This window comes from Apium graveolens, chromosome 9, assembly GCF_009905375.1.
Source record: "Apium graveolens cultivar Ventura chromosome 9, ASM990537v1, whole genome shotgun sequence".
NCBI lineage: Eukaryota > Viridiplantae > Streptophyta > Magnoliopsida > Apiales > Apiaceae > Apium > Apium graveolens.
The window spans coordinates 33,188,418-33,204,471 of NC_133655.1; the positions used below are offsets into that span (position 1 = coordinate 33,188,418).

General features: G+C 32.1%; 1 protein-coding gene across 1 annotated transcript; it reads left to right on the plus strand.

Annotated features, from left to right (window-relative positions):
- The first annotated feature begins 646 nt into the window (after positions 1 to 646).
- LOC141684535 (ATP-dependent DNA helicase 2 subunit KU70) lies at positions 647 to 12,439 on the plus strand. The gene is made up of 17 exons (XM_074489557.1): positions 647 to 976; positions 1,072 to 1,186; positions 1,391 to 1,496; positions 1,636 to 1,753; positions 1,828 to 1,911; positions 2,013 to 2,071; positions 3,211 to 3,344; positions 3,459 to 3,502; positions 4,114 to 4,190; positions 5,126 to 5,273; positions 6,958 to 7,019; positions 7,499 to 7,559; positions 10,625 to 10,717; positions 10,799 to 10,919; positions 11,121 to 11,223; positions 11,346 to 11,526; positions 12,139 to 12,439. The coding sequence occupies exons 1-17, from the start codon at positions 725 to 727 to the stop codon at positions 12,250 to 12,252; spliced, it is 1,872 nt and encodes a 623-aa protein (XP_074345658.1). The 5' UTR covers positions 647 to 724; the 3' UTR covers positions 12,253 to 12,439.
- Positions 12,440 to 16,054: the final 3,615 nt, after the last annotated feature.

Sequence of the window (16,054 nt, forward strand, 5' to 3'; positions counted from 1 at the left end):
AAAACAGGTCTAGAAATCTTATATTCTCTCAAAAGAATTAGCCGAGTTCTTATTATTCAAGAACACTAGTTTGTATCACAACAAATTTGATTTAAATAAAAATCAAGTGAGTTTTAATAATTTACTTTGTTCTTTACATTCAGTCTTTTATCACTACAAATTGATATCTAACTGTAAAATTCCAAAAGCCAAAAATACTATTTGAAAATGAACACCCCCTCCTATCCTCTTTCTTTTAAAGTTATGTAAGATAAATTTGAATTTTTTATATCTTATCACATGACTAAAATCTAGAGTGATATAAATATGTAAACTTATTATTGATATAATAGAGTTAGAGTAAAAAAATTACGTTTTAAAAATTTTAAAAATAAAAAAAATAGGAAATTTCATTCGATCTATTACAATAGTAATTAACAGAATAAAATATGAATGTATATAAAGATTTACAGATATAATTTTACCGTAGGAAATTTGAAAAAGTATAATTTTAATGTAAGAAGATATAAATAAATGAAAATAATAAAAATGAAAAAATGAATAGAAAAGTGAATGTGGAATAATAATAATAATAATAATAATAATAATAATAATTGGGGGAGCGTGTGAAAGAAGCCAGGCTGGGAATATACAAAATATAAATTGCGAGGGGAGAGGGGAGAGGAAACCAAGTGAAAGTGAAGAGGTAAAAAAAAAGATAAAAAGATCAAAGGAGGCGGAAAGAATGATGATGGAATTGGAGGCAGATGAGGTGTTTGCAGAAGATGAAGATGAGGTTGAAAATCAAGGCGAAAAACAAGAAGCAAGTAAAGAAGAAGTTGTGTACTTGGTGGATGCTTCCCCCAAAATGTTCAACACTACTACTTGTCAAGGGGAATCCCATTTTCATGTTGCTCTCACTTGTATTGCCCACTCTTTAAGGACCCAAATTATTAACACCTCCTATGATCAACTTGCCATTTGCTTCTTCAATACTGTATGTTGATTTCCCTCTAACAACTCAACTCAACTCAACTCAACTCAACTCAACTCAACACCCTACAACTTATTCTTTTTCTTATTACTTTGCAGAGAGAGATGAAGAATATCCAACAGCTCAACGGTGTTTATGTATTTAATGTCGCTGATCGTGACTACTTAGACCGCCCAACTGCAAGGCTTATCAAAGAATTTGATTCTGTACAAGGTCATCTTGGTTATTACTTGGCTCATTTTTTGCATTTTACCTTTTGTTTTCCAACTCCTAAGCCATTAAACTACTATTGTCTTTTATGCAACTTCACAACATTTATCAATTATTCTCCTCTGGACTGGATCTCATTGTTCCTTCTTCATCATTTACACTTGTCACATTCAAATTTGACCTAATTCCACACTTTTGTACATGCAGAATCTTTTAACAAACAAATTGGGAGTCAGTACGGTATCTTATCCGGCTCTAGGAATAATTCTCTTTACAATGCGCTTTGGGTTGCTCAGGCACTTCTACGTAAAGGGTGAATTGCCTCTTCTTTTTCTTTTTTTTTATTAAATTCTCTCCATGTACCTCAATCAGTATGCATTTTGTGTGAGCGCAATTCGATTGTTAAGTATTTGCTTTATACACTAAAAATGTTTATTGGAATAATTTATCAGGTCTGCGAAAACAGCTGATAAACGAATCCTCTTGTTTACAAATGAAGATGATCCATTCGGAAGTATCAATGGGATAACAAAGAAAGATATGATGAGAACTACATTGCAGCGAGCCAAAGTAACCACTGTTTTTCATGCTCTCCATTGAAGGCACCTATAATGAGGACTAAACATTTGTTGAATACTTTTCAGGATGCTCAAGAACTTGGCATCTCAATTGAACTTCTCCCCTTAAGTAGGCCAAATGAAGAGTTCAATGCATCTCACTTTTATGCTGTAAGTTGGGAACTCCTCAATTGTGTGCCTTTTGTATTCTCTACCTGGGAACTTGTATATAACATCTTTTTTTTACAAGTTTGTGAATCTCCCTTAAACAGGAATTACTTGGGCTTGAGGATGATGATCTAAATCAGTTTATGCCCTCGGCAGTGACGAGGTATAAGTGGGCCCAGCTTATTTCTCCCACACTTTCTTTACGGGGATTGGTATTCCTTGGATTATTGGACTAGTTACTTCAGTTTTATGATATATTTAATCCTAAAGTAGTATCATAGATATGTTATCACTTTAGCTCATTCCTTGACCGATAATGCACCTAGGCAGAGGTGTTCATTGAATAGTCACCCGCAAACGAAAAAGTGATGAGAAATAATCTAGGGTACTATTTAAAAGGATTTAGCTTGATAAAGTGAAAAAAAGAGTTGAATTGTCCCTGATTGTAATTCTTATGAACCCAAATACCATTAAGGCCGTTTTAAAATTAATTTAGTATGCTATATCATTCACTATCCGCTTGAAAAATTTTGAAAACAAACTTTCGCAAGCTTGGTAGGTTTTCCTATCGCGTAAAGGACTGTGCAGGGCTTGCATCCGTCTGACTGCCATGAGTCTGCCGTGGATAAGAAGAAATGGAATAACTAAATCATATGTGAATTTAGCATTTAAAACTGAAACTTTACCAATGTCCTTTTAATCTAAATAAAAGTGTATCTATGAATACTTAATATCAACTACTCTTAGTAGTTGAAATTGTACAACTAAGCTTTCTATCACTAAACCAACCTGTATGGCAACTAGGAGTTGATTACTTGTATATTAATACCTGAAGTTTGAAATGTACGATCTGATGTATGTTTGCCAAATTAAATTAATATTTGAAAGAATTGTTGAATATTTTGTATATGTACCATTCCAGGTAAGAAAAATTCGAACCAACTAACTGTAGTTATTGCCAATATTGGATAAATTTATCGTGAACAGAATATTCACTTTCTTTATAATTGACCTATACCAGTTCTTAATGTCCAGTGTTTCAGTAAGTTATTCTCTAATTAGGAAAATGTACAATAGATATTAAGTGGAAAATGTTATTGTTATCATATGGTTCTCTTGGTTCTCTATGTTAGTTGTATAAGGAGAGAATATAATTCATTTGCCTAAAAGGTTCTGTTAACTTTAACTATCTGAGTTGATGTTAATTATATTTTCGTTTGTAAAAGGTTCAGTGTACTAGTTTTTGTTGAAAAGGTTTTAGTTGCTATGCATTTAGAGAAATAACTCCATTTTAACTTCCAGGTTTGATGATTTGAAAAATCAACTGAGGAAGCGCATATTTAAGAAACGTAAAGTCCGAAGGATCACCTTTACGATTGCCAATGCTTTATCCATTGAACTCAATACATATGCTTTAATCCGTCCTACTGTTCCAGGTGCTTATTGCATTTACTACTCTTTACTGATGGTCTACTCATCATTATAATTGTCATGCCAGAATCTTGCATTTCAAAGTAAAGCTTGGAGCTAATATTTATATGTATTCACAGGGCAAATTACTTGGCTTGATTCCGTTACTAATCTTCCCATAAAGGTAATAAAACAACACAATTTTTTGGTTTACTCCTTCACATGTCAAAACGACGTTAGTCATAATAGGATGATCATATCTAACATAGGTTGGTCGTATCTTATGTTATATTATATTGGGGTTTCACTTTTGATTTTTTTTATAGTTACCACCATAACCTGCCAAATGAGAGCTTATAGTCAGTTAAGGTAGTTTTAACTTAAATGATTTTCACTGGCATGTATAAATAGTGTAAACACCTGTGGTCAGTTCTCACACTTTAGTTTGATGGTCTATTGTCCATGACTTTAAAAGCTTTGATAAATAATTGCTTTGGAGTAGCAAGTTTCAAACAAGTTAAACTTTATAAGCAGCTCAAAATGGGTCACATATTATGCATGTGATTATCCAAATAATTATAATTAAAATGGATTAGTAGGTAGTACATAAAGCTACTTATATATCAACATAGAACTTACCGGAATGACATGTGTTTGTGGGCACTGGCCTCAGCGTTTCAGACTTCATCACATTTTTAATGTTATCACTAGGAGAACTAATAGTTATCACGGTGATCTAGTGATTCTCATGACAAATGTAGAGTCTACTGAACATGTTTTTGTGCTATATTGCAGACTGAAAGGTCATTTGTTTGTACTGATACTGGAACGTTACTGCAAGAGCCTCCAAAGCGTAGTCAATCTTACAAGAAGTGAGTGATCATGTTGATTTGTATCAACTTTGTTAGTCATTCCCATGCCAGTAGAGTTTTTCATCTTTTTTGACTTCATTATTAGATGTTTAACAAAGTGTATTTATTTTAGAATTGGATGTCCTCTTCGGAATTGATACATGGTATTCATTTACCAGTGATCTATATCTTGACACTATTGTCTTGTTTGAAGGTTCTACAATTAATTGTCTGTATCTCATTCATTTATTGTAACATCTTGAATGTATTTACTACTGAGGATCCTGATTAAAAATCAATACTGCTTATAATAGAGTTTTAGAGTTAGGGTGCTTGTGTTTACTTCAAATAAAGATTATTCTGTTGATAAATTATACACGTAAATATGTTAGTACACAAGACAATAGATGCCATTATGGCTGAAATTATGTTTGATGATATAAGAATATTCTGTAAACTTGTTAAACCATATTTCACTTTCTGTATTATGTTTATTGGTTTTCTATTATTTGTGTGTTTTTTATGCAATTTCTCTGGGGTTCTTAAAATTTACCTTTTACCAGATGAAATCAGTTATTTGCATGTGAATTGAAGTGGTTAATATCTCCTGAAGCATATGTAATGTTCTAATTTTTATCGTTTTCCAAATTTGTTGTGTTCAGAGATTTAATTAAAATAATTTATACACATCTGATGACAGTCTGATCCTAGTGTATAGTTGCGGGAATTTTAAGTTCTTCTATTGTTCTACTTTTGATTTATTACTCCCCTTTTTAATCATTTTATTTTGACCTGTGCCTCAATATAAATAGGAAAAATGATGTGTAAACTATTGATTATGAAATGCCTCGTTGATCACGGGACATCTTTCTTATTTCCAATAATTTGAGTTCTAATATGATTGGAATACTATATTAAATTTCAGGGCTAACTTGAATTCCCTATTTACATATCAGTGAGGAAATTAAATTTTCTCCATACGAGCTTTCAGAAATCAAGCGGGTCTCTACTGGCCATCTTCGTCTTCTGGGTTTCAAACCTTTGAGCTGCTTAAAGGATCATCACAATCTGAGGCCATCTACATTTCTTTTTCCGAGTGACGAGGTCTTTACTACTTCTTACTTGCTATCTGCTTGTTTACTTTTATAAATCCCAATTCATTGTCCATTATTGGTGCATTTGTTGCAAGGCTACTTATATCCACTCTTTGATGTGCTAACACATCTTTATTTACGGTTTTTGATTAATTTATGCAACCCTTTCTCATCTTGAGCTCTCATAGAAACTGAGTTCGAACAAGCTTTTTGGCATGTTTAAGTTTTTTTTAGTACTTGTACTTTCATAGTGTTTAATTTTTTTCATGTACCTTCTGCACCTACTTATGTAAATTTAAAAACTAGAACTGCACAAACTTCGGAGAAAATTTTCTATTTGTTCCTTAATCTGGGTCAGTTTAAGATTGAATGTGTAATTTAATTTACTGGACCTAGGGGTAAATATTTGGATATTAAAAGAATTTAACAGGCTAGAGTCAGTTGAACTTGTGAGGAAGCTCATTGTTTTTGTTTAGCTTCATCTTGGCTCGTGGAAAAGAGGCACGGGTTCACGGAAAAGAATTGCTTGCTCATGACAAGCTTGGCTCAGCTGCAGTTACACCTTTTTTTATCATTCTTGCTAAGAAAGAGCTGCTATAGTATCACTTTTACAAACTATAAGCCCAATAACCGAAACAGAAATAAATTATAGGCTTGGGTTCTTGAGAATAGGTAAGAATGCATATGCTACCTTAGTCTGCAGGTTCTAGTATCCCGCGGTGCATTTTAATAAGTGTGTTCTATGTAAAATAGGCCTGGACATGAATGATTCAAAAAATTGTGACATAAATTCCTAATTCAGGTCTGTCTGGTTCACATGCAGCTTTAGAGATAATGCTCCATCTACATATTCTCCTATTTTAGTTAAAAATGGGGGATTAGGCAGAGCTAGAAGTAAATTGAGCTGAACCAAGGATTAACTTAAAATGTTAAGCTAATAGCTAAATATTAAATCGAATTCCAATTGAACTTCAACCAAAGATAGCAGTGGATTCGTAAGATCCGTATTTCAAGTTAGAAGTTTTGAATTTCAAAAAGAAACCCCAGTTCAAGGACTGGATTTAGCTGCTAAAAACATTTGAAAAACCTATTTATTCGATTTGTCTGGAGAATAGACTTGACTTGAGATAGATGAACTGGGCATACGGTAATTAAATATATTAATATTACACATACTTAAACATATGTGTAGGGTCTTGAACTTGGAACCGACTTATTTTTAGAAGTAATTTATGTTCTTTTACAGAATGTAATGTTGTATTTTACAATTTAAAAATATTCTTTGCATAATAAACTTTCGAGAAAAAGATTATGCTATGCTATGAAGAAGCATAAATGATATTTTCAATATGCAATTTACAAAAAAAAGCCCTGCATGCTGTAGCTTAATGAAACGCATTGTGTTCTGCTATAGAACGATAAAAAATAAGCTGGTGACTAAACAAACAAAATGATCTGCTGATCATAAGCCTGATATTGGTTCTAAATTCTAACATTGCAAATTTCTAATTTGATATTGACCCTTATTTTGCATGTGTAAGGTGTAAAGTAGATAAATAAGTGACAAGTGCTACAGACTTCATCTAATGTAGGATGTAAAAAATCTGCTTACATGCTTCTTGCTTCAAACTAGAATCATTCTATGCAAGCATTGTGATGCTCACTCCAGGTTTTTAACTACAAATTTTGTGCAGGAAATGGCTGGAAGCACATGTGTGTTTGTTGCTCTTCACAAATCTATGCTAAAACTCAAGCGGTTAGTATTAAACATGTCTGCATACAGCATGTGAAGTATTCTCTGGATTTACGTAATATTTCTCTCCATCCTGCAAAGACTGACTTAATTGAGTGTTTTTACACATTTTACAAAATTTAGTTGCACTTGTACTGCATGAGATGCTTTCTTTGTGTTTTCTAGAAGTTGAAATTATCTTTTGTATTTGAACTTCTAACTTCATTTGCTAGTATATACAACAGGCCATCTTTTTTTTTACTATACCAAAGAGAAACGAGTTAAAGAAAATTTATGCATATGTTTGAGCATACCCTCAAATAAAAATATATAAAACATGCCAAGTATATTAAAAAGATTATAAGAATAAATATGTGCAAAATATATGTTATCTATTACTCTAATATTTTGCATGTTCCTAAAAAGACTACCCAGGGAATATTTAAAAGCATTAACATACAGTTGTATTTGGCATTAATATCTGCTAGCATTTGACCATCCAGTTATGCAGTTGCATTTTATGGAAGCTCCACTCATCCCCAGTTGGTTGCCCTCATTGCACAAGTAAGTTAATAAAACCCCCTTAATCTCATATCAAAATTTTTCTAGTTTCCATTTATAAGTTTGTACTACATCTCTGCTAAGATCTAGGTACTTAGGTACCAAGTGTCGGATATGACACATGTTGGAGTGTCAGATTCTGCACTTCTATAAAGTTACTAACACGGGGACACCGTCAAAGTTTTGGGCATGGGCACGACGCCATCATGTCACTTGTTTCAAATTTATTATTCTAGTGTAATAAGACTAAATAAAATATGTTAATCTTTTGTAAAAAATAAATTTCATTCATTTTATCATATTTAACTAATATTGTGTATTTGTTATTCAAGTAGACATCTATTTTAATTTTTTTTTGTAGTGTTAACCTGTATTTTACCTGAATATGTCATATTAAATTTCAAAGGCTGGGATGAAACATCTGGCGACTAGTGTTTGCAAAAATTAGCTAATAAATGACTACCAAAGTTGTCGATATTTAACCGTCTAGGTACATTCAACATTCAATACATATGTTTTCTCAATGATTGTGCTCTTCTCCCTCATAAAAACCTAACTTCTCTTGTAAACCTAACTTCTCTTTTTAGTTTTCATACCCTCCTCTTTCATTCCTGCTCTTGCCTCTATTTTGTTTGTAATCATCTCTCTAGAAGAGTTACCTCAAATTTCTTCCGACGACCATCTATTTTTTCGTGTTATCCGTTTTTTTATTTTTTCGGGTTATCTGTTTTTGTAAAGCGGATCCTGGACGGATTATGTGTTGCATCGGATCAAGTGTCGTGTCTGGTGTCGTGTTTGATTCGGGCGGGTACATTGGTCGGAAGTGCCTTGTCCGAGTAACACATGCTAAGATCTATATATTTTCCGAAGCATATCCTGCTATAAATTGACTAGGTTATGTGCAAATGAAAACATGGATAACTTGATTGTGTTGAAAAATAATAAGATGATTTGTCAATTTCCTCAAGTTACACGAGACTTGTATGGAATTATATACCACAGTCCAAATGTTCATGTGAAATATTTGAGCGAAGTATGTCATTGAATATTGAAATAGATGTTAATTATTCTATATCTAAAATTCTAAGAATTAATTTATTGTATCTCTCTTATATAATTTCTCTAATGGATAATACATATATGATCGGCCGATTAATCAGAGTTCGGACGGGTCCCGTCTCAATTAAACAAAAATCTGGTCAAAGTGCCTTTTTAAAAAAAATCGATCAAAAGTCGGTGGATTCGGTCAAAAATTGGTCAGTTCGGGTCAAAAATTGGCAAGTTCGGTCAAAATGTGAAAATTAATAAATAAAAAAATTTTGAAAAGAAAATTTGAAATTCAAAATAAAAGTTAATATTTAATAATATATTGAATTATATTGACTATCACATGCTCCTAAATCCTAATATCTAATAATTGAATAATTTTTTTAATTAAATTACTTTTATTTCTCCAGAAAATATACTCGATTAATTTATTTCATATAACTGATTTGCTATTAACTAATTTTAGCGGATAATGAATTTTTATTTATTTATATATAGTAGGTACTAATTTTCTAACTACTAAGTAGTGATTATTTATTATTATGCATAAATCAACTATAAAAAATATGTATACACCACTAAAATATCAAATATGAACTAGTGATATGTGGTATTATTTTTGTAATCTTATGAAAACTTAATGAAATTTAAATAGAAATTTATATATTATTAATTAATTAATTAAATTGATTCTGATTAATGCTCCGATTAATCAATTCGATTAATCGCTGAAAGGTACCTCCACCGAACAATACTGATTTTCGAATTTTAGAACACTGCATATATGCTTATATCTAAGAGTAATATAATATGTCTAACACTAATTTAATCATTTCCTACGCAACTGTTAACAATCCCCTCTATACTATTATATTAAAGCTGAAACATTGAAATTTTTGGTTTTAGGTCATTATATTTTATAATATTATAATTACTAACAACTAACCAATTTTACCTTTTCATCTAGAACACGTCACCTTTTCTATTTTTCCTAACTAAAACACTTCATTTTCCAAAAATATCATGGACAATTCTATTGAATAAAATAAAATAATATTATTATAATTACTCATAACTAATTGATTACCTTTTTTCAGCTAAAACACATTAATTTTTCTATTTTTTCTCACAAACACCCCTCCTTTCTCAATAATAATTCTCAATAATAACACGAGCACTCTATTTTAATAAAATAAAATCATAATATTATTATCACTAATATCTCACCAATTACTTTTTTCAGCTAAATCACATCGTCTTTTTTATATTTTCTAGCTAAATACCTCCTTTTCTAAAATCACGGACATGTACGTGTACATATATATAATTATTATGAATTAATATCATATAAAATTTTAAACCAACAAATTTCATGTCTTAAAAATTTCGATACAAGTTAAATTAACAAATTATATATAAAGAAAATCCGTACATCGCATGGGTTCTACTCTAGTTTTGTAAAAGCACAAGTCAAATGATATTTAAAAAATAGTATTTCTAGAGCTCTAATAATTGTTGTTATAAATAGGGAAAATCTTAGTCTTAATAAAAGATTCTCCATCATGTAGTATTACAGTAAATTTTTTTATATGTTTATCAGGGCCTAAGGAGCTAAGACTGGGCCCAATTTGATTCTTGCTAGTAAAGAGATAAGCTCGATAAAGTCATTAGGCCTTTACCATCTTGAACAACACTTATGGTAAAAGAAACTGGATATGTCCAGATGAGCACCCTTGTTTTTCTTGATCTATTAGTAAATATTCTTTCCTACGTTTTCCTTCAGAGTTGATTATAAGTCTCAAGCACGTATTGCAGGACCTAATACTCTGTAAGTTGTCAAATGTGAACTCGAATGTTCTAAATTAGTAAAATAAAATTTTAAGAACACGGTTCTGGTTCTAATACTGCAAGGAATATACAACAATCTACCTAGAAGGCAATATAAATTGATCATTCACCTGCTGTTAGGAATCTTTAGGTTCTATATTCTAGATCCCTGAGTGAATTTCATGTGAATGCAGGATGAGATACTTAATGCTGGTGGTCAGGTTGAGCCTCCAGGAATGCACATGATATATCTCCCTTATTCTGATGACATACGACAAACTGACGAGGTGGGATAGTATATGGTCTTTTTGAAGGTTATTACAAGTACAAACATGGATTTATTTATATTTACTTTTGTAATGTTCTAGATTCATACATATACAAGTAGCACGGCCCCTCGAGCAACTGATGATCATGTTAAAAGAGCCACTGCTTTGATGAGACGCGTAGACTTGAAAGAGTTCTCAGTATGCCAGTTCTCCAATCCTGGTAACATTTTTGTAGAAGCTGTACCAAAACTTGTTCAAGGATTAAAAGTCTTGAAGATATGAATCCTTAAAACCACATAGTAAAACTAGTTTAAAAGTAATATTTTACTGCCACTTTGTAAGATTGTGTATAAACAAATTGAGGTACTGCTTAACGAGGAATAGCTTCTGTTTAATCTCACAGACCAAATATCTATTATAGCCTTGCAGAGACACTACGCAATGGTCCAAGCTATGGCACTTGATGAAGATGAGGTGCCTGAAATAGCAGATGAAACTGTTCCGGATGTGGAAGGCATGGCTAGGTACTGTGTTGCGGAGACAATGTTCATTTGCTGTGTATCCGTTGAGCTTTAAGATCTTTGTTTTGTTCCATTGCTTTTTCAACATTCTCTGACTTGTGCAAATATCTGTACTCGGATGACAGGCCCGGAGTTGTCAAAGCATTGGAAGAATTTAAGCTTTCTATTTATGGAGAGAACTACGAGGAGGAGAGTGACTTGGGTGTTGGTGGGAAAGGAAATACACTTGCCAAGAAAAGGAAATCTGAAGATGCTATTAAGGAGTCTACTAACTATGATTGGTCCGACCTGGCAGACAATGGAAAGGTTAGTCTTTACTCTTAGAGCAACTCCCAAGAGATTAGCTATTTGAAGTCTTAAATTACAATATAAGGAATAAGAGGAAAAAAGCTACTCCAACAGTATCCTAGTGATTCCGTAAATCACTAAGATCCACCAAGATATTGTTCTAATTCCTTATCTTTAGCTAACCTCTCTCATCTTCTAACCTTTACTTTATAATATATATTTGAATGAAGTACTTTCTCCTTCTTCACTTTTTGTAATAAATATTTTTTTAATGATAAAATATTATATAAGGAATGGATATAGAGAATGTTGTTGGAGATGAGAATAGATATTGATGTCTTAAATTTGTAGGATCCAATATTTTATGTTAAATTTAGGTAATGAACTAATAAACTGTTGGAGATGCTCTTATGATTTGCTTCGTACTTCAGCTGAGTTAGTTATAAGGTCTTCGAATTTGTAGAAGACTAGAAGTTTGCATCTTTTACTTGTTTCTTTGTTTGTCTAACATAATAATAATCATTAATATCTTTAGAAAACTTACAAAATCTTAAGGTAATCTATATCTAATATTCACCATGGACGACTTAAGCACTACTAATTATACACTATTTTTTTTGTGTGTTTCAGTTGAAGGATTTAACTGTGGTAGAACTGAAGTTGTATCTAGTAGCCCATGGCCTTCCCGTTGCTGGGAAAAAGGAATTACTGATCAATAGGATATTAACTCACCTGGGTAAATGAGTAACAGAGGTGTACAGAATATCAGCTTCATTTTGATTTGGGCTCATATGTATAGAAATCATTCTTTCTTCTCATTTTATGTTGCAAAATATTGACCTAATATTTCTTTTTATTGTCAACCAACTCTTGACAAGGGGTATGTAAATTTGAAATAGTTTGGCTGTGAAAACAGTTCTTTTTCTTGGTATTTTGCATTTGTTGTAGGTTAAAACCATTGGGTCGGCGTTGATGTTGCACTGGTCGCAGGAATAAAATTTCTTCCGAAGTAAAAGAATTGCATTAGCTAACTCTTCTTCAAATAGTATTCTTAAGTTCATTGAGTTTGATTCACTGCTAGTATAATATCACGGGCCACCTCTATTCTCTTTTCGTGTAAAATGTTAGAATTCAATTTTCCAAGTGAAGGGACTTGTTGTAGCATCGTGGAGAGCTCTTTAAAATCTACATGACCTATGTAATTTTTTTTTAGCAATTTCAATGCATCATTCAGCTTAGCAAAAAGAACAACAATCATAATTTATTGGCTCAAAATTTCCCTTTGGAAAAAATTAAACCCAATCATTATTATAGCTAATCTCAGTAGAGTTGTCGTTATTATTATAATGTCTCAGGACTTTTATAAATTATGATAATTGTGAACACTACTTCTATTCTGGTAATATTACTGACTTTTATAAATAATGATAATAGTGAACACTACTACTATTTTGGTAACAAAATAATATTAGTAATTAGTACTGTGATGTGAAAATTTGTTAGATATTAAATTAGTTTAAAATAACAAATTGTCATTTTTTAATGCAAATATTATTAAGGGAAAATCTTTTAGATATCTTTATTTTATATTAGTATAGTTTGTTGTTCTTTTATTAATATTTTTAGTAATAGTTGAGTTTCTTTTCAAATGCTAAGTATTAAAAATTGACATATTAAAGGGATATTCAAGTGCTAAGTATTAAAAATTGACATATTAAAGGGATATATAAAAAAAATAATTCCAGAGAGCAATAACGTGGGGGTTAAGACATAGTAACGGGAGTTTAGGGATTTATTCCCCAAGGTTAGAGAGAGAGCGATAGAAACTGAAGAGATACATAAGAGGGAAGACAAAAAACATAAAAGAATTAGGAGTGAGATTCACCAAATTTGTTAAGGAAAGAAGACAATTAGATAGGTTAAATTTCGAGTATACTCTCTTTTTTTTCTTATTTGTTAGTTTAGCAATTGTTTCTATTTCTATTTTCCTTAAAATTGCCATGTTTCAATTATTTCTCTTAATGGACTTGTCGGGCATAGTAATGTTCGTGATTGTGGTGATTGTTATTTTCAGAAAAGTCCCAGAAATAGCCGGAAAGTGTACAAGCGGGCTGTGTAGGCTAATATCTATCTACTTTTCTTCATTGGAAGAGTGAATTTGAAGTTCAGGTGCGATGGCATACTATTTTGCTTCAGGATATGTGTGATCTTTTGTAATAGTTGTAGGAAAGTAGTGTATAAAGTTGGTTAATTAAAACTTATATTTTTTGATAGTCGTTGACCCTGGGACCTCTCTGAATTGTATAATCTTGTGATGAACTATATTTGAAAATTTCAGTTCTTTTGTGCATTCTTATGGTTGGTATATAAGGTTGTGACAAGGTTGGCATCAGAGCCTAGGATAGAAAACTTAGTGATATAATTTAGCAGACATAAAAAACTAGGTTAGTGACATAGCAACATAGGAAATTGTACAACTTCACAAGTTGAGCTCCTACAATATCTATTTTTCTTCAGATTTCAAAACTATATAGAGATATATAATCAAAAGTTGGACCAGCAGGAGAAAATAGAAACCTTGGATTGCAAAAATTACTGACTGGAAATTTTACCTAAAAGGCAACAATGTCAAGAGAATTAGGTATTTAAAAAAAAGTGCTTAATGTCATTAGATGTTTTCATATCTGTTCTGTTAAGGATCATCAGTTTCAGATACAATATATAATTCTTCCATTGTTAGTAGCAAGTTTTTTTTTTCTAGTGTTGTTTTCGATCTCTATTGATTGTAGTCAGGTTCTTTTATATATTGTGCTTCTTCTAAAATCTTTTATATCGTGCTTGTATGATTCAATTTATCCTCTCACAGAGTCACAGTCTAGCAAATTTTTCCTTATAGTGGTTCACTCTTCTATCACTTGCGTATAGTTGCTATCTTTATTCTTACAGAATTGTTAAAAAATCTTACGATTCTTCAGTATTATCCTATCTTGTTCAAGTGCTAGCTTGAGATTTTCTGATTTGATATAATCTTTATCTCACAAATGAATGTGTGTAGTGATACTTGCTGCTCATTACTCATCTCTCTCTTTACAGAGTTTTATGCAGATATTACATTCAGCTAGTATCTTACTATCAGTCAGTAGTACTCATAATATTAGCGGGTATAGATAATAGTATACTCTTGATGGCCTTGTATGATTATTTAATATAATGATTGTTGTGGCAGCAGAATGCCATCAGGGAGAACATCGACATCTTCTGATCCTATGCAGCAGTTAGCGGAAATACTCGAACAAGTGGTAGGGAATAACCGTGCTGAAATAATCTCAACTTTTAAGCATTTTAAGGACACACAACAACCAAAATTCAGAGGTACAACTGATCCTGTAGAGGCACAAGGGTGGATTAAAGAAATTGAAAAATTATTTAAAGTAGCCCAGATGCAAACAACGTGAAAACTACTTTTGCTGCTTATATGCTTAAATGAGAAGCAAATTTCTGGTGGGAATCAGTTGAACAGAGAGAAGATGCAGTAGTTATATAGTGGTCTAGATTCAAGGAGTTGTTTCTTGAAAAATACTTTCCAAAATGCTTAAAAAATATGATGGAGATTAAATTTCTTGAACTCAAGCAAGGTGACATGAGTGTAGCAGATTATGAAGTGAAATTTATAGAATTATCAAGGTATGCTCTTCACCATGTCCAGCATGAGAAAAGAAAAGCAAGAAGATTTGAACAAGGTCTTAAGCCATGGATTTATCAAAAAGTTGCAGTTTTTGAGCTTGAGAATTATGTAGCGGTGGTACAGAAAGCTTTAATTGTGGAAGGGAGCTCAGAACACTATCACAATTAACAAGATGGTAGGAAAATGAACTTTGACGGCAAAGAGAGTGAGCAGAAAGGGAATAAATTCAGAAAGGTGAACCAATTCAAGAAAATGAAAGGTGGAAGTAAAACAAAAAGGGACGAGGATGATATAAAATCTGGAAGCAATGTGTGCAAGTACTGTGGGAAGCAACATAAAGGTGAGTGCACGAAAAGAATTAACACTTGCTTTAATTATGGGCTGATTGGACATTCAGCAATCACGTGCAAGAAACCTCGGACCAATCGCTATTTCAAATATGGGAAAGAAGGGAATTTTGCACAAGATGTCTTCAAAAGAAAGATAAATCTCGCGAAGAAAAAGAATTAAGTGGGTCAGTTGGAATGCAACTAAGGAATAGGGCTACTGTGCGCACTTTCAACATGTATGTTCATGATGCACTCAAAGCAGATGGCTTTATAAAAGGTACCTTTCCTATTTGCTCGATAAACTGATCGATACGGGTGCAACTAAATCATTCGTTTCCACACAATGCAAGTTGAAAAGCGACCTGATACTCTTTATGTTGAAACATCAAATGAGGAAGTTCTTACCGCTGATTATATTCTCAAAGAGTGTCCTATTCGTATAAATGAGTGCAAACTTTTTTTAGATTTGATCCCTATTAATTTAAAAGAGTTTGATGCTATAATTGGAATGGACTGGCTACATAAGCATGCA